This window comes from Camelus ferus, chromosome 6 (genome assembly GCF_009834535.1).
Source record: "Camelus ferus isolate YT-003-E chromosome 6, BCGSAC_Cfer_1.0, whole genome shotgun sequence".
NCBI lineage: Eukaryota > Metazoa > Chordata > Mammalia > Artiodactyla > Camelidae > Camelus > Camelus ferus.
In genome coordinates this window covers 83,446,506-83,466,031 of record NC_045701.1, presented here as the reverse complement: position 1 = coordinate 83,466,031, position 19,526 = coordinate 83,446,506, and the positions used below count along the sequence as shown (strand labels likewise).

The 19,526-nt window shown below is 44.3% G+C and overlaps 1 protein-coding gene across 1 annotated transcript in view; it reads right to left on the bottom strand.

The window, feature by feature from the left end:
* The window catches only part of SLC24A4 (solute carrier family 24 member 4), a 152,266-nt gene that overhangs the window by 10,495 nt on the left and 122,245 nt on the right, over nt 1-19,526 (bottom strand). The window contains exon 13 of the mRNA XM_006184187.3: nt 598-764. Within this exon, the coding sequence (XP_006184249.1) occupies nt 598-764 (167 nt within the window). The remainder of the gene's footprint in view (nt 1-597; nt 765-19,526) is intronic.

The following is a 19,526-nucleotide window of genomic DNA, read 5'->3' as shown; positions in this document are numbered from 1 at the left end:
GCAATAGCTGCTAATTGTATAACTAATTGGGCAAATGACTCAATCTCTATGCCTCAGTTTCCCCATCTGTAAAATGGGCATAATAAAAATGCTTATCCCATTGGGTTGTTATGAGGACTAGAAGAGTTTACATAAAGTTTATATATACGCCTGGATGTAGAGAGGGTAGAGGAGCAGGTCTTGGCAGTGAGCATGGTTAGGGCTGCCTTGGGTTTGTCTCCCATGGACTCCAGTCTCTATCACATTCCCCCGAGGATGCTAGAGAGGCAGAGGGCCTAGTGATTAGCCCTCCAGAGCTCTTTACAGAGAGTCCGTGCCACCCCTGCCATATTCCTCTTCCCATCAAACCAGGGAGGCATGTCTCAGGCTGCCCGTGTAAAGGTTCATCTCCCTGCCCACACCTGCCTTGAAGGCAAGCACCAGGCTGTGTCCATCTGGGTATCCTTGGTGCACAGCACAGCACCACACGCCTCTGCTGAAATTCCTTTCTACTGAGAAATAAGCCAAGGCCTGTTAAGGTAGGTGACTTGCTGAAGGTGGCACAGCAGTGCCTCTGGCAGGTGGGAGAGGCCAGTCCACCCCGATGCCATCACTCACCAGCCACACCATCAGGTAGGAGAAGACAGCGATCCACAATGTGGCCATGACGAAGGTGAGCAGGAAGAACTTCTCCCAGCGGGGCTTGCTGCAGTTGGGGATGGTGATGCGCAGGAGGAAGATGAGCGGCCAGGTGAACACCCACTTGGCCTTGTCCCCTCTTGCCTCTGCAGTGGGGTGGAGCGGAGCCAGAAGGGACAGGGAGAGAAACACACATGGGGTTATTGTTTCAAGACAAACAAGAGAATGTTACCAATGTGACTCAGAGCAGCTGACTTCACAGAATCACACATCTTCATGATGCCATCTCAGCAAAACAACTCAGGTGTTTGTTGACCAAATAACTTCAGTCAGTCCAAATCCTTCATTTAGCAGGATAAAGAAAGTGGGACCCAGAATGGGAACGAACTTGCCCAGGGCAGCTGGAATGGGGTTGTGGAATATGGATGGGCTTTGGAATTAAGATAAACCTGGGCTCGAGTTCAAATGACCCTGAGCAATCCTATCCACTCCACTTCTTCCTCTGACAGTAACAGCTTGTATAACAACATATACAGTAACAACAACACAACAATCTACATAGGGGATATTTTCCTATGTGTAGCAGGCACACTGCTTAGCATTTTGCATCTTACTAGTTTTTTCACCTGTTAAATGGGCATATTATCTCTTTCTTGGTTGTTGCAAAAATGAAATGATACAATGTACATAAAACACCCAGCGCACAGAGCCTGGCACAGTAGGAACCCTGGAAATCTCAGTTCCTTTGCTCCAAGGACATATCCTCAGCCTGTGGCAGGTGCAAGACTAAAATGGGGTGTCCTGCTGGCAGGTATGACCTCACTGGCCCCTACCAAGGGAATCCACAAACAATTCAACTGAGGAAAAGTGGCCTCAAAAGCCATGAATGCAAGTATGGTGTCCTTAATAAGCCACTGGGTATTTTGAGTACACATAAGCTCCACACAGGCTTGTTGGTGATGCCAATGAAATGGTGGAGGAAGGACTTCTAAAAATTCTCTCCTCCATAAAAGCAATGAGAACACTAGCAAAAATGGTCAGAATCAACTTTTTTCAGAAATCTGGAAATTAACCAAAGACTTGTAGCAATCCAGGGAGTGTTTATTTAAGAAAATTGGCTGGGTGTCAGTAAGAATGAGATTTGCAGAGTTTTAATTTGCCCTATTTTCATTCTCTTTCACCAGCTTTGGAACAGCCTTGAAAATCAAGTAGTCTGGCATCCACTGGAGGGTGCAGGACAGCATTGGAGCTCCTTCCAAGCCCATTTCCAGAGAAATGGCATTATCTGACCTGTCTGCTGGTTTCCTGGGAGACACCACTTTCAAGGCTGTCTTTGTTTTACCTGAATCAGAGCTCACCCAGCGTGAATAGCCTTTTCCTTGAGGGCATTTGTTGAAAACAATAAGAGGCAATTGTTGAAAACTGTGCTGTTCAAGGTGATGGATAACAATTGGACAAATAATAGGTTAATGAAAAAACTTACAAGGAAAAGCTGGGAATGAGATGTCCATAGAGGGCTTGGAAAAGCTCCTACATATTTCTGGGAATCTCAAAGTCCATGCACAGGGCTGTGCCCAGGGTTATTTGCATGTTCAGGAAAGACTTGATAACATCCTAAACTTCCACTTCTGCTAACTCTGATGCAGTGAGAAAGCAAGAAGTAAAGGCTAGGGTGGAGTTGTAAACTGCCTGCTGGGGTGTTAAAGGCGTGCCCCCAAACACACACAGAACCCATCAGCAAAGACTGGGAAACTTGTTTTGATCCAAGCATCTAAGATAATCTCTGTGCAATCATTAGATGACCTTAGGGTAACCTAGCAGATATTTCAGTGGCCACACAATAAAGAACATAGATTTTTAAAAATTAATTACAAAAGTCACCAAACAAATAAACAACAACAATAAAGCAAGAACAAATAGCCCTGGGAAGAGGAAAGAATCTGACTTCTTATTATTTCATGTTATATTATTTTAAATGCCCAGTTTTAACAATAAAAAAACTACAAGGCATGAAAGAAACAAGAAAACATGGCTCAAACACAGGAAAAAAAGCAGATGATAGAAACTATCTCTGAGGAATTCCAGACACTGGACTTACTAGACAAAGACTATTTTTAAATCAGTTATTTTAAAATATACCCAAAGAAGTTTTTTAACTGTCTCAAAAACTAATGGGAAGTGTGAGAATGATTTCTCATCAGAGAACATCAATAAATATCAATAAAGAAGCAAAAATTATAAAAAGAGCTGACAAAAAAAAAAAGAAATTCTGGAGTTGAGAAATGCAATAACTAAAATGAAAATTTCACTAGAGGGGCTCAATAGCAAATCTGAGAAGGAATAAGAAAGAAATCAATGATCTTGAAGATAGATAAACTGAGTCTATCTAGTCTTTGAAACAGAAAGAGAAAAGAATAAAGAAAAATGAACTGTGCCTGAGAGACCTGTGACACACCATCCAACATACCAAAATAATGTACCAGAAAGAAAGGAGAGGAAAAAAAGGGAACAGGAAGAATACTTGAAGAACTCATGCTCAAAAACTTCCCAAATCTGACGAAAAATATTTGAATGCGTATTCAAGAAGAAAACATCTTCTCAAGTTCACATGGAGCATTCTCCAGGATAGATCAAATGTTAGGTCATGAAACAAACATCAATAAATTTAAAAGGATTTAAACATGCAAAGTATATTCTACAACCATTCCACAAGGGAAAGAAAGTGGAATCAATAACAGAAGGAAACGTGGAAGACTGGCAAATACGTGGATATTAGACAACACACTCCTACGCGACCAGTGAGTCAAAGAAGTAATCACAAGGGAAGTTAGACAATACTTCGAGAAGAATGAAAATGAAAACATAACACACCCAAACTTATAGAATGCAGGGAAACAGTACTTAGAGAGAAATGAATAGCTGTAAATGTCTACATTAAAAAGGAGACAAGATCTTAATCAATGACCGATCTTTCCACTTTAAGAAACAAAAAGAGAAAAGCCAATTAAGTTCCAAAAAAAGCAGAAGTAAGGAAATAACCAAGAGAGAAGTAGAAATAAGTGAAACAGAAAAAAGGAATCAATTAAACCAAAAGCTGGTTCTTTAAAAGATCAACAAAATTGACAAACCTTTAGTTAGACTGATCAAGGGGGTAAAAAAGAGAAAACTCTATAATTACTGAAATCAGGAATGAAAGAGGGGCACCATGAGGGACCTTATAGAAATAAAACAAATTATTAAGGAATACTATGAACAGCCGTGTGACAACAAATCAGATGGCCCAGGTGAAACAGGTAAAATCCTACAAAGATGGAAACTACCAAATCTGACTCAAAAAGAAATAGAAAATCTGAAGAGACTTACAATAAGCGAGTGAAATAATAATCAGAAAACTTCCTTTAAAGTAAAGCCAGGACCAGATGGTTTCATGGGTATTTCTACCAAATGTTTAAAGAAGAATTGGCATGAGGCCTTTACAAACTCTTCCAAAAGATAAAAGAGGAAGGAACACTTCCCATTTGCTCTGTGAAGCCAGTGTTACCCTGATACAAAGCCAGACACCAAGAATAAACAAACCTACAGACCAGCATCCCTTATGAATATAGATCCAAGAATCCTTAACAAAATTCTGGCAAACTGAATCCAGCAACATAGAAAAAAGGATTATACACCATGATCAAGTGAGATTTATCCCAGGAATTTAAGGTTGGTTTGACATATGAAATTCAATCAATGCAATACACCACATGAATAGAATAAAGGACAAAATGGCACAATCATCTCAATTGAGGCAACAAAGGCATTTGACAAAATCCAACACCTTTTAAGATAAAATCGTTAACAAACTAGGAATAGAAAAGAATTTCCTTAACTCAATAAAGGGCATCTATAAAAAACCCACAGCTAACGTCATATTTAATGGGGAAAGGCTGAAAACTTTCAACAAGACGAGGATGTCTGCTGAATTCAACAATGAACATCAGAAACATGAAATTAAGAAAACAATTTCCATTTACAATAGGATCAAAAGAAAAAAAAACTCAGGAATAAATATAACAGAAGTACAAGATGAGTGTGCTGAAAACTACCAAGCATCATTGAAAGAAATTAAAGACAACCTAAATAAGTGGAAAGACATCCTGTACATGGATTGTAAGGCTTAATATTATTAAGATGGAAATACTCCCCATACTGATCTACAGATTCAATGCAATTCCTATTGAAATCCTAGCTTACTTTTTTTTTTTTTTTGCAGAAATTGATGAGCTAATTCTAATATCCATACTGAAATGCAAGGGGCCCAGAACAGCCAAACCAACCTTGAAAAAATAATGAAGCTGGAGGACTTACATGCCCCAGTTTTAAAACTTACTACAAAGCTACAGTAATCAAGAGAGTTTCCTACTGGGATAAGGATATGCACATCAATGGAACAAAATTTAGAGTCCAGAAATAAACCATACAGGTAAGGTAAACTGATATTTAACAAGAGTGCTGAAACAATTCAATAGGTAAATAATAATCTTTTTTAGCAAACAGTGCTAGGACAATTACATACACACAGGCAAAAGAATAAAATTGGACCCCTACCTCATACCATATACAAAAGTGAACTCAAAATGGATTGAAGATCTAAAAATAAGAGCTAAAATTAAAAAACTTTTACAAGAAAACATGGGCATAACTCTTTATGACCTTGGATTAGGCAATGGTTTCTTAGATGACACTCAAAACACAGGTAACAAAAGAAAAAAAAACAAATTGGACTTCAAAATTTAAAAGTTTTGTGCCCCACAGGACACTATTCAGGAAGTTAGAGACAACCCACAGAAGAAAATACCTGCAAATCATAGAAAGGTCTAGTGTTCAGAATATATAAATAAATCGTAACTCAACAATAAAAAAAAATCTCAATTTTAAAAATGGGCAAAGGATTTGAATAGACAGTTCTCCAAAGAAGACATACAAATGGCCAATGAGCATGTGAAAAGATGCTCAGCACCTTCAGGATTGTATTAGGAAAACGCAAATCAAAACTACTTCACACCCACAAGTATAACTATAATACGAAGATAAATAATAACAAGTACTGGTGTCGATGTGGGAGAATGGGCACCCTCGTACACTGCTGGTGGAGATGGACAACGGTACAGCCTCCTGGAAAACTCTCTGGCAATTCCCCAACATACCCCACAGAAACCTGTACTCAGATGTTCATAACAGCATTATTCCTAATGCCCCAAAGTGGAAGCAACCCAAATATCCATCAAGTTACGGACGGATAAACAAAATTGAATATATAAATACAATGGAATATTTTTCATTCATAAAAAAGGATGCAGTGTTGATACAGGCTACAACATGGATGAACCTAGAAAATGTTGCACAAAATGAAAAAAGCCAAAGGTCACATATTATATGATTGCATTTGTATGAGATGTCTAGAAGAGACAAATCAAGAGACAGAAAATAGATTAGTGGTTGCCAGGGGATGGAGGGAGGTGGGGAATAGGGTGTGATTGCCCAGGAGTCTGAGGTTTCTTTTTGGTGGCATGAAAATTTTCTGGAATTATATAGTGGTGATGGTTGCACAACTTTGTGAACATACTAAAACCCTGAATTGTATACTTTATAAGTGTAAGGTTTACAGTATACAAATTGTATCTCAATTAAAAAAAGAAATTGCAAGGTAGGCTGGCAGTAACTGTTTTAGTTCTGTGCATCTGTGCTTGAATCTTCCTAAATCATTAAAAACATATTTTCTAAGGAAAAAAAACTCCATCTTGCTTATAATAACGAGTCAGGAGAAAATGGTTAGCTCAAAATCAGCAAACGCATTCATGTATTCATCCAAGATGCTGTATCTAGAAAAACATCTGTCTTCCCAGATCTTCCTCTACACACACCTTGCTGTGTGCCTTTTAATCCCGGCACAGACAGCAGAGAGGTTTCCTGCCCAAAACTTCAGCCCACATTCCAACTCACCTAGGCTGCCAGGGAAGGCTCAGGGCATCTCCAGAACTGACCTAAAACTCTGTATACAGGGGGAGAACTCACTTTGGGGAATTGTAACTCTGGACACTTTTACATACCCAGGAGCACCTCTGCACAAATGCCAGAGCATAAAGGTAATTTCTTATTTTCACAGATACCAAATAGCATTCGGTGTTTGTCTTTTTGCGTGGTATGGTTTTGGCATCTGGTTTGGACATCTGCCCCAATGTGGTCCCATCCAGCTGGCAAGCCTCACGGCCCACCGCTGTGTCCTAAGAAACAGTGCTCCGTCGGACCCACTCTGCGGCTGTGTTTTTCAACTGCTGGATGAGACCCATTAGTGAACTGTGAAATCAACTAACTGGGTGGCAACTAGCATTTCCTTAAGAAGAAAAAAATAAGTGTTAGAGCTATGATACATAGTAAGAGTTAGATATTATTCCATGAGACTTATTTTCTTTTCATAGATATTCGTGTGTGCATGCATGTGTAAAATATTTATTGCTGTGGATCAAACTGTGGAAAACTTCCACAGTACTCATGTTGTGTTCCCACCAACCCCATGCCTGTCTTCAGCTTCCCCACTGTTCTGACTTCCAGAAAGCCTTTAACAGAGTCCATGGGGATATCTCTCTTCTGTAACTGCTTCGAATTTTAAGAATATTTATGAATTATTAAAACTCTACCAAGCTGGCCTACAGCCTCACTGCCTGAATCCACCATCTCCGCCTTTCCAGGACAGGGTGCAAACATAGCTGGTAATGGTCCCTGGTGCCTTCTACACTAGTCTGGTGCAGGAGGTGACCATTAGCAGGTGACACATTGTCCTATTTTCTAACAGCTTGCGCTGTATAATTCAACACTTCACTGTTTCGTTCCCTACTTGCTCTATATGTTGAAGTGTAATAATTCCAGGCCAAGGACAATATAGGCAGCAGACAAACCTCCAGCATCTGATTTGGGTTCTAAGCCAAGTAGGTAACTCATGGGCTGTGGGTCATAAGGCAAGCATCTCTCCAGCCTCGTTTCCTTACCTTAAAATGGGGGTGATAGTGTATTGGAGGCTTAGGAGCATGATATATGTCAACGAACAGCCCAGAGAAAAGCCTTGGTAAGTGGCAAGTCTCACCATTACCACTGGGGCTGTTACCAGCACCCCAGTTTCAGACACTGTGTGCGTCTGTCACATTACAGCTCCTGATACTGGCTTGGAAGGTACAGTCACTTGTATGTTTGAAGCCAGAGGGCAAGCCGCCCGCAGGCAGGGACCTGCTGGATTCTTCCACGCCTGTGCCCATGTCAGAGCTCAGTACATACAAGATGAATGGGAGGCCAGAAGGGCCACTCAGAATGTAGGGACAAGATCAGAAAAAAAAAAACCATCTGAAATAAAAACTAATAAAATAAACCTCCACACACAACGGACGTGAGAGTCCCAGTTTTGAAAGCCTTTTCTGGGGAGAGGATTTCTATACGTTATGCAGATGAAATTAGGTATTTCCTGAACTTCGACCAAGAGAACAGAACACATCACCAGTAGAGGTTACTGGAAGAGAGACATTAGAGAACCCAACTGCACCTGACTGAGGGAAGGAGGTGTGGGCAGCCTGGAGACAGTCCCAGGCCTTACTGGTTGTTTTCTGGGCATGGGAGTCTGGGACGGATTTCAGTGTGTGTGGCTGGAATTGTGAAGTGAGGATGGGAGGGGCAGAGGAAGCAGGTCTGAGGGGCAGGGATAAGTCGGGGATAGGGATGGGGAAGAGCCTGCCTAGTCATCTGTCTCCTGGCTCCCCTAGGTCCTGAGCCCCAGCTGCACCAGCTCCAGGAAACACCTCCATACCCTTCTCAAAATATCCCCTCTCCTGCTCCAGCGAGCTTGAGCTGGCTCTTGTTACTTGTATCCAAAGAGTCCCAAGCAATAGAATTATGGAGACAGAAACAGCCCTGCTGCAGGGAGGGGCTGTTCATCCTGCCACCCCGGCCAAGAGCCTCTCGTTCATTTTAATTCTGTGCTGACCGTGCAACCTCCTGGCCCACACGTGGTCTCCTGAGCAGACATGCCCAGCAGGCTGGACCTCAACCATCTCATCCACAAAATAAGACTGGATCGATCATTCTCCAGCCTAGCTGTGCACCCACATCACCTGGGGGCTTGTTAACCTACAGATTCCTGAGCCCTCCCAAGATGTTAAAGATTCTTTTGAACGCCCCCAAGCTCTAGTCATGCTCAAATGCATATTATCTTGCCAAACCCACATCTAAGATGTTTTAAAATATACCCAGCATTTGTTTGAATCAGGTAGGGTAAGACACCAGACACGGAAATGACTAACATGAAGTATAGTTTATATGCTCATGGATCCCTGGAAACAGGAATCTCTCCCAGCCATGCAGGGTCTCTCGGAGAAGCACCAGGGTTGGTCAGGAGGCAGAAGGGGCAGGGGAAAGCATGAGCAGAAGCCTTTATTGTGGTTTCCATGAGAAAACACAATGCAGGGTGAACAGGCTTAGAACTGGCTAGTCTGAGTAAGTTTAGCAGTCTCTGGGGGGTAGGGGCTGTCCCTAGGCATCTGGTCCCTGACCCTGGGCTGATCAGGGCAAAGGAATAGTGGCTCCTGGAGTGTGAGAGCCAGACAGAGGCTGGTGGTTCAGAGCACAGGGCTCTGGACTGGTTAATCCGCATAGGAAAGGTTTACTCCTGGATGAGTAGCTTGCTGTCTCTAAAAATTGGCAAGCCTGAGCAACACTGGGTTGTGCTGGACATTCACTGTTCTTGTCTGGCTGGCATCCACTCCCCTCTACTGGTAACAGCATACTAGCATTCTTTGAGGGAACCAACCCTCCATCCCACATCAGCCATATGGTTTGGAGGGCTGACTCTACTTTCCTAGCTCTATAGGTGGGTGTGTGAGTGTGAGTCAAGTTTGGCTAATCATGTATTCCATAAATGCTTAGTGTGTTCATTCTCTGTGCTAGGCACTATTCTAGCTACTGAGAATTCACAAGTGAACAAGTCAACAACCCTTGACATTGGGGGTTTACATAGATTCAGGGTTCAGTGAATGACCCCCAATGCATCCTCATTTAGAGACCCACATGGGGATTTTGCTGGGAATCACTGTCTATAATGTCCATTATCCCTTCCTCCTTACTAACAGAACTCTATTTTCTCTTGGGACAGTAGGTTCATAGCTAAAATTCTTAATTTCCTAGGCTTCCTGGCAGGTAGGCGTGGTCATGGTCATATACAATGAGTTGTAAGTAGACATCTATATGTTGGGGTTTCCAGGAAGTTGACGATCTTCCTGATAAGAGACAGGCTTAGTGACATGTGCCTCCTGCCCTTTGTCCTTCCTCCTTGCTCCTGCTTGGAACATGAACACACAAGCTGCAGGAGCCACTTGGCAACCTTGAGGATTAAAGTCATCTGCTAAGGATAGAGGAAAAGAGGTGGGACACTGATGGTATGACAGAGCTACAAGAGTCCCTAATCTCAGGACTTGCTGTGATAAAAATAAATCTCTCAAGGCGAAGGCTTTGTCACTTAAATTTTCTGTTACACACAGCTGAACACAATCCTTAACTCAGCCAGAGGTACCACTTGTGCATAGGTTAACCAGATGAGATGTAAGCCTAGATGGCTAGTGTCACCTTTGCAAGCTGCCCGAGAATAAAGACAATGCAGGGGAAGGCCTTGCAGAGAGAGACAGACAGGATCTTGTAACCCTTTGAGCCCAATGTCGAGCTTTGTCTGAGGCAGATTCTCCCAGTGAACCTGCCACTGTGGGCCCTTTGGCTTAAACCACCTTGAATTAGGTTTCTCTAATATCTCGTCTAGCTAATTTGGGGATGAAGTGGTAGAGTTTGGGGGGCTACAGGAGGGATGAGACAGGGTCTATCCCAAGAGACATCTCCAACACACCAGGAGCCCCTCCTTCCCCTGCCTGTGCCACCTCTTCAAGCACAATGTCAGGGACCCCTGAGAGACAGATTCTCACCATGGACCCCGACTGATGTGCAAACGTAAGCAAGAGAAGGAGGGCTGCTGTCCCTTTCGACTCTCAGATTTCTTTTTTGAAGTAGGAAATTACAATTTAATTATGTGAAAAAATGTTTTAAGTGAACTCTACCAAAACAGATGGCTACTATTACTGGAGGGAAAAATTAAGAACAGATGCAGTTGCTAACGGAAAACTTCAAACAAAATCACTTGGATAGTTAACTACCTAGAGTGGTTAACTTGTGGTACGTGGGGATGCGCGAGTCACTGGATGACGCAGATATTCATGGACCCTGGAGCTAGGAGCTTCTGCATGATCTAGAGAGCGAAGTTCTAAGACTAGTGGTTCTGGAACTTGCGTCTACATCAGAATCCCCTGGAGAGTTTGTTAGACCTCCCCTCCCCTGCAGCTAATTATCTGGCAGCTCTGGAACAGGTCAGGGGAAAGGGGGGTCCAAGAATCTGCATTTGTAACAAGTTCCCAGGGGCCGCTGATACTGCTTGCCCCACCCCTTTGTGAACCACCATTCTAGATGAACTCCATTAAAAAAATTAAGATATAAAATTCACCCCTAAAAGCATATAATTAAGTGGTTTGTGGTATACTAGGAAGCTGTGTAACCATCACCACTATATAATTCCATTAGATTTTCAGATCCAAGAAAAAAAAACCCACCCCTGTTAGCAATCACTCCCCACGCCCCTCCCCTCAAGCCCCAGCAATCACTAATCTACCCGTCTCTGTGGATCTGCCTGTACTGGACAATCTACACACACACAGAATCACGTGGCCTTTTGTCTGACTTCTTCCACTTAGCATAATGTTTTCAAAGTTCACCCAGGAAACCATACCTCACTCCTTTTTGTGGCCAATTATTTCATTATATGAATACACTATATTGTTTAATCTGTTCATCACCTCACAGATATTTGGATTGTCTCCACTTTTAGCTACTACGAATAATGCTATGAACATGCATGTACCAAGTTTTTGCGTGGACGTAGGTTTTCTTTTCTCTTGAGCATACAGCTAGGGGTAGAATTGATGCGCCACGTGATAACTCTATGTTTAATTGAGTTAACACTCCTACCAGCAGTGTATGAGGATTCCAATATACCCTCATCCTTGCCAACACATTAGTCTCCTTTGATGACAGCCGTTCTAGTGAGTGCTAAGTGGTATCTCACCATGGTTTTGGTTTGCATTTCTCTGATGACTAATAATGTTGAGCATTTTTCATGGATTTACTGGCTCATCTTTGGAGAACTTATCCACCCAAGTCCTTTGCTTATTTCAAAGACTGGGTGTTTTGTCTTTCTACTGTTGAGTTCTAGGAGTTCTACATATATTCTAGATACCATATCCTTATCAGAAATATAATTTACAAATGTTTCCTCCCACCCTGAGTTGTTTTCACTTTCTTCACAGTGCCTGCCCTATAAATCAGCTTTTAAATTTTGGTAAAATGCATTAATTTTTTTGCTACTTAGGCTTTTGATATATTTAAGAAACCATGGCTTAATCCAAGGTCACAAATATTCCACATCTGTTTTAAGAGTTTCATATTTTTAGTTACTACGTGTAGGTCTCTGTTTCATATTAATTTTTGTATATGGTGTGAATTAGGGGTGCAACTTCATTTAAAAAAGGTGGCTATCTAGTTGTCCTAGCACCATTTGTTGAAAAGACTACTCTTTCCCCTACTGAATTGTCTTGGCACCCTTAATAAGAATTATTGACCTTAAATGTACGGGTGTGTTTCTGGATCCTCAATTCTATTCCATTGATGTATATTTTTCTTGTGCCAGTACTAGTCTTGATTACTGTGTCTTTGTAATAAGTTCTGAAATCAAAAAGTCCTTCAACTTTGTTCAAGATTGTTTTGGTTATTCTGGGTCACCTGCATTTCCATAGAAATTTTAGGATAACTTGTCAATTTCTGCAAAAAAAAGCTAGCGTGGATTTTGATAAAGATTGCATGGAATATATAGGTCAATTTGAGAACTATTGCCATCAATTTTAAGTCTTCCAACCTGTGAACCCAGGATGCCTTTCCATTTATTTAGCTCTTCTCTAATTTCTTTCAATAGTGTTTGGTGGTTTTCAGTGTATAAGTCTTATTCTACCTTTGCTAAATTTATTCCTAATATTTTTTGATGGTATTATAAATAAAATTATTTTCTTAATTTTGTTTTCAGATTGTTAACGTATAGAAGTACAATTGAATTTTGTATATTGATCTTGTATCTTGCAAGTTTATTCTAATAGGGTTTTTCTCTTTTGATGGCTTCCTTAGGATTTTCTATAGACAAAATCATGTCACCTACGAACACAGGTAGTCTTACGTCTTCCCTTTCAAACTGGATACCTTTTATTTTTTTCTTGCGTATTTTCCCTGGCTAAAACCTCAAGCACAACACTGAATAGAAGAGGTGAGTGACATCTTCATCTCATTCCTCATCTTAGGCAGAGTTTTCAGTCTTTCACCATTAAGTATGAGTTTATCTGTGGGTTTTTTGTAGATGCCCCTTATCAGATTGAGGAAATTTGCTTTTACTACTAATTTGTTGAGCATTTTATTTCCATCAAGGAAGGGTGAATTTTGACAAGTGCATTTTGAGATGATCACATGGCTTTTGTCCTTTATGTTTCTTTTTTTCAGTTTTGTTTATTTAATAGGCAGTGATGGTCTCAAAAATCTTTCTCTTCATCAAATGTTTGATTCCCCTGCAAAGCTTTGGGTTTCTGAGCTTGAACATGGAGCTTTACTCCATCAATAACGTGGTTTTCCTGTTGTGCATTCTGAAGTTCTTCTTCGGAGGAAAAATGAATCCAATCCATACTTCTGCAAAAGCTATTCTTCTTGTCAAAACGTACAGTGCTCTTTCATCCATGGCCAAATTGTGCAAAGTCTTCTCTCAGCTCACTTGAGGCCATGGTCCAAGGAATTTTGCTGACAAACACAACAGGCTGGCCAATATTCACCCCCAGCGCCATAATGCCCCTCACTGTCAAAGCCACCATCTTTAGATTGAGGGGCCTCCGTGACCTGAGGCTGCAACCCCGGAAGAGCTTGCTTGATCTGGATCCTGTCCTTTATTCTAATAATACAGTGTTACATTGTTTCTCATATGTTGAACCAACCCTGCACTCCTCAGATAAATCTCACTTGGTTAACTGTTTATAAAGAGGAAAACCAAGTCCCATGAAGGTTAATGATCTGCCCAAATCTCATGGGAAATCAGTGGTAGAGCCACAGACAGATCCTGCTTTCCCAGCCAGTGGCCTCTGAGCTGGTCCTTGTGGGGAGACAAGGGGTGGAGGTGGAGGTAGAGCATTGTCATGGCTGGATCAATGAATGGACCCTTACCATTATCAAACATTTGCGTCCTGCCTCACATCTTGGAGATTTTTACAAACTCTCTTCTTTCTATATCAACTTGGCAGGGGGATAGATATTCTCCCCATTTCACAGGTAAGTAAACTGAGGTTTGGTGAAATTCCGTGACTTAAACATCTCAAAGTGAGAGGAAGTGCCAAGACATGAATGCAGGTCTTTATAGAGTCTAAATTCTGGGTTCTCTGTATTATACTGCTTGCCTGCCCTCCGAGTCCCGTGATTTCAGAGTATTTCACCTCTATATATCTCAGTTTTCTAATCTGCAAAATGGGGATAACAAGGATTCCTACCTCACAGAGCTATTGTGAGACTAAAACGAGCCAATGCACATCATGTGTTTAGCACAACGCCTGGTGCAGAGTAAGCACTAAATTCTAGCTATTGTTGACATTAACAACTGCATTAACTTCCACTTAGTGAGTGCCTACAATTGTCAAGCACCGGGCTGGGTGGTTTTTACAGAGACTAGAACAGGCTCAGAAAGGTAAGCCATCTAGCCTAAGGTCGCACAGCCAGGAAGTGGGAGACCCACGTGTCCATGACCAAAGTCTCTTAGTGATACCATCCTGACTCCCGGAGGGCAGGTGTCGATCCTGAGGGCACTGAAGGGGCAAGGAGAGACCCTGTTGGAAGCAGAAGAGGTCAGGGCTGTAATCAACCTGAGCTGCCATGCTGAAGTTTGGGAGGGAGGGGAAGAATGAAAAGGAGGATGTGAGAGAAAACATAAGGCTTCAGCAAGGTCAGAGGCTGGCCCTGCTGAGGGCTGTTACAGAGATGTGGGCAGTCAGGGCTGGGAGCACACGGACCAAAGGGCCAGTAAGAGACACCCTGGCAGCCCAGTGTATCAACCTGGAGAGCTCGTGGAGGCTGGGAGAGGCCTTCCCCAGGGAGGTGGCTGTGGCTCAGTCTCCCCCTTACCCTGTGGCACAGTCAGGTAACATGATTCAGCCTCTGGGACCCTGTTCATGCTTCCCTCACAGGAAAGGGGGACAGATCAGACCTGCAGACCAGGATCTCCCAGTCAGTGGAGAAGCCAGGCCCAGAGTTCCCTCAGCTGGTTCAGATCATGGGGACCTCACCCCTAGCTCTGCATACACACCCACAGCTCCCTTTGGGACCGGGAGTAGGTGGGTCCCTGAGCTGGAAGAAAGGCATCTGGGGTTGGTGTGCCAACTCCCTTACTATAAAGATGATCCCAAGGTACGGCCAGCTTTGCATTCCACCTGGGGAATCACAAGGCTTGTGGCCAAAGAGCTGCTCCGTTCTCTGTCATGCTGAACTGGGTAACAGCGGGTGGACCACCCACCTCTCTGAGCCACCTCGTCCTCATCTGTGAGATGGTGATAACTGTCTCGTGTCATCCCCTGCCAGGAACTTCGGGGAGACTAAAGTAAGGCAAAAAGTACAGAGCTCCTTGCGCTGCCTCTGAAGGCTGTGCCTTGGATCTGGAGGCCCCGGAAAGTGTGAAATAGAGGCCACCGGCCCCAGAAACACCAATGCAGTCAAGGATGCTTGCTGGTTCTCCTCCTGCTGGCAGGCCCCTTCACCTTAAACATTCAGCATTCAGGGCAAGGCTGCTGGGCTCCCGGTGCCTCAAAACCACACAGACCCAGAAGCTGGCTGCCTCCCTCCCCTTCCCTCCTGCTGCCCTCTGTGTTGTAGAGCATGTAATCCAGCTTGGCAGAGGGCCCTCTTGGCAAAAGTCAACATAGGGACCAGGCTGAGGACAGCACGTGGGGTCAGGCAGACCTGGGGTACCAGCCCTGCCTGCGACCCCTACTCACCGGTGACCTCATCTTCCTGAGCCCCCGTTTCCTCACCCAGGAACCAGCAGGGTTGCTGTGCAGACTCTAAGTACCAAATACACATGCTGGGGCCTCCACAAAGGACGTGTCTACCAAGCTATAGGTCAGGGCCCTGCCCCCCTGCCTCACTGTGAGATTGGAAGCCATATGAGTCCCTTACCTGGTCTGCTGTGGCCCAAGTCAATGGTTAAGATTGGTTTTATTGCTTTTCTCCAGGCTTCACTACAGCTCCCATTGGAAGCGGACATGTTGAGCGGGCCCTCGGCAGCTCCCATGCCAGCCTCCTCTATTGTGTCTGCAAAGGCATTTCCCAGACTCCCTTACTGCTGAATTTTTGGACTCAAATTGGGTTCCTTTGAAAAGCAGAGTTGAGGTGGGCTGGGCTGCCTTTCTGCTGCTTTAGATGCAGTACTGTTGAGCAGGGCTCTGGGGACGTGCAGCAGCCTGTCCATGGCTCAGGGGCTACCTGAGTGGGCATCAGGGATGGTCCCTCAGGCCTCTCATGGTGAGTTCCTGAACATTTTCAGTGTATCCCAGCTCCCCATGTCCCCAGTTCTGGCGTGGCGGCAGCCAGTTCAGTGGGAGCCACTGCTGGTGCCCAGCCTAAAGTGTCCTTCCCATAGCTGCGTAAGGGTCCTGCCTACATCTATCAATTTCCATTCCTCCTGCATGTGAGATGGGCTACATCCATCATCTCCTGCTAATATCAGAGGCACTTGTCACAGACACCTACAATGGGTGCAGGCGTGTGCACTCAGCCCCTCTCACCTCAGAACCACTCTCCTAGGGGCCACCAAAGCCATGCTGGCCAGCGCAGCTGCTGATTAGGGGTGGAACCCTGACCTCTGGCCTTTTCTCTCTCTCGAGACACTGGAATTCAGATGCAACACCAGTGAACTAAGTTAGAGAGGTGGGAGCTGTCAGGGTCAGTCTGGGGTCCGTGGGAAGCCAGAGTCTGCCATGGGGACTGACAGTGAATTTGAGAAAAGCTGGCCTGCAGCCAAAGAGCAGGAGACAGGCATGCCCAGAGAAGTGAAGACAAGAGCCTGGCAGAGCCTCACATGCACGGAGGTCTGAAGTCCAGCCCCTGGGTGAGTCTAGCTATTTCCCTGCTCGTAGGACCCAGAACACACCACTATATCCTTATGAAAGAGTCCCCTTTTACTCCAGGGAGCTTCTGTTGCTGGCGTCTGAAGAGGCTTTGGGACCCCAGCACACGTGCAGCACACAGTGTGCCCTGGGCCCCTTCACCCCACCTCCCAGCTTGCATTGCACTGGCCTGGATGTGGGGGCATCACAAAGCAGGTTCCAGGGCAGGTGGCCCGGATGCTGGTCAAGATTGCGCTTTGGCAAACTCCTGCCCCAGAACATAGAAGGCTGGTCTAAAACCCCCAAGATCCCTCTTCACCCTAGTATTCCAAGACCACTCGTTGCTAACCACAGAGAACTTGGAGGAAAATTGATTTCATTTAGATTAAAAAAAAAAAAAACTCTTCCTCTACTACACTTTAGTAGCTGTTTTTGTAAACCACTCATCACCTGAAAATGGAAATAATCCAACTGTCCATCAACTGATGAGTGGTGAATGGGATCTATCCATGTAATGGAAAATTATTCAGCCATAAGGACTGAAGGACTGACAGCTATGACGTGGATAAACCTTGAAACATGCTAAGACGTCAGACACTAAAGGCCACTTACTATGTGACTCCATCTATATACAATGTCCAGAATAGATAAACCTATGGAGACAAAGTAGAGTAGTAGGTGCCAGGAGATGGGGAAAGGATGGAGAGTGATTGCTAACAGCGAGCAAGTTCCTTTTGAGGTGGGAAAGGAAACTGACTGGAGTGATGGTTGCACAAGTCTGTGGATGTGCTAAAACCCACTCAGCTGTATACTTCAAAGGTGTGAATATTATAGTAAATAAATTACAGTTCAATAAAGCTGTCATATTTTTAAAAAATAACAGTGCTCAGCCAGTGTCTATTCTAAGTGGGCTGTGAACCGATACCTCAGCACTCCACAGGGACTGACGGGCACCTCTTGGAAATCTTGACCTTGACTTATGGGACAATCTACTGGACGTGCGATTTCTCTTGTAGCTCCCGCCACCAAGGCGAGAACAAGATCATTTCCACCACAAAGTGCTGTGTGTCTCTGGGGTTCTGAATTACATGTGGAATTTCACACATAAATAAGCCCACAACCCCAGCAGTCTCTCCGCTGCTTTCCCAGATGTGCAGAGCAGCTCAGAGGAAAGAACAGGGCACGGAGTTTCCTAGAGCTCCTTTTCTGCTCTAGAAAATGGGTTCACAGAGACTAAGCGGATCTCTCTCCTCCCAGGCAGGACGGTGCAGCTGAGGAAGATAGAGTGGGGTGAGGGGAAGAAGCACTAGAAGCTTCCTGAAATCTTCAGATTGCCTGGGCTGAGTGCTAGGGTGGTAAAGTGTGAATGAGAAATACTGCCTGCCATAGCAGTACACAAAGGACGCTGCTGGCCATTAAGCCATGAGCCGGAGGATCTCAGGATGGAGATCAGCCAAGTCCTCAGCCTCTGCAGCCACCTCTGACGGTACCCCCGAGGGAACTCAGTCTGGGAGAGAACAGGATTCTGGCTCTAGAGAGGTAGGTGCTTATCAAAGGAATGATTTCAATGAGCCCAGACTTTTATATCTTTGCATACATAGAAAAGTGCTAAATTCCTTGAGATATCTGGTTTCTTTAACAGTAATCTTTTGATGTTCTGACTACCTGGTCTTGGTTGCATAAACTCCTGTACGTCCTGGCTCCTCCTCTACCTCTTTGGAGCAATGCCTTAGATCTCAGAGGCTGCATCCCAAGCTTGGAGTCCTCAGAAATGTCTCCTGAATAAAACCAACTCTCAGCCTTTATGTTGTGCTGTTTTCCCTCCCCCAGTAGACAGGAGAGGAGATTTGGGTTGCCATCCGAGGTCTGAAGAGACGGGCTAAGGTCCCCAAAGGCCCAAAATTCAATTCAATCCAACGTGGTTTACACAATAAAGACAAAGTTCTTTGGCACCTGTGTACAAGCTAGAAGACGCTGGCATCCCGGAAAAAGCAAGCATTTCTCACAGGCCCCAAAGGAAAGGAGTCAAGAAAATCTACTGGCTGGGCTGCAGTGCTGTCCCCTAAGCACATCTGGGGTCAAAATGCCAGTGTGCAAACCCTGGTTCTGCTCCTTCCTCTTGTGTGATGTTGAGTAACTAGCCCTCTCTGTGCCTCGGTTTCTCTACCTGAGAAATGGGGGTGAGTACTGACCTTCTAGGGTGGTTGTGAGGACCTAAAGAGTTCATACCCTGCCTGGCCCACAGGAAGAACTCGGTAACATTCTGTTACTGTTCAAGAACCTCCGGGAGCCTGGGCTCCTGTTGCTCCTGACTGGACCAGCCTGTGATGCTGCTCCCAGCTCAGGAGACACAGGGTGGCTCCCACATAATGGCTGTGGGACTCGGAAGTCCCATGGCCTCTCTGAGCCTCAGTTTTCCTCCCTGTAAAATGGGGGTAATGGTAATGCCTCCCTCACAGGGCAGCTGTGAGGACTGAATGAAAGTGCACAGCACGAAGAGGCAGCCCGCCACAGTGCTCAGCCTGGGCTGCCGTGGCTGGAAACCCTGCTCTCCACTCAGTAGCTGGGTGACTGTGGGCAAGTTACTTAACTCCTCTGTGTCCCTTTCCTTCTCCATAA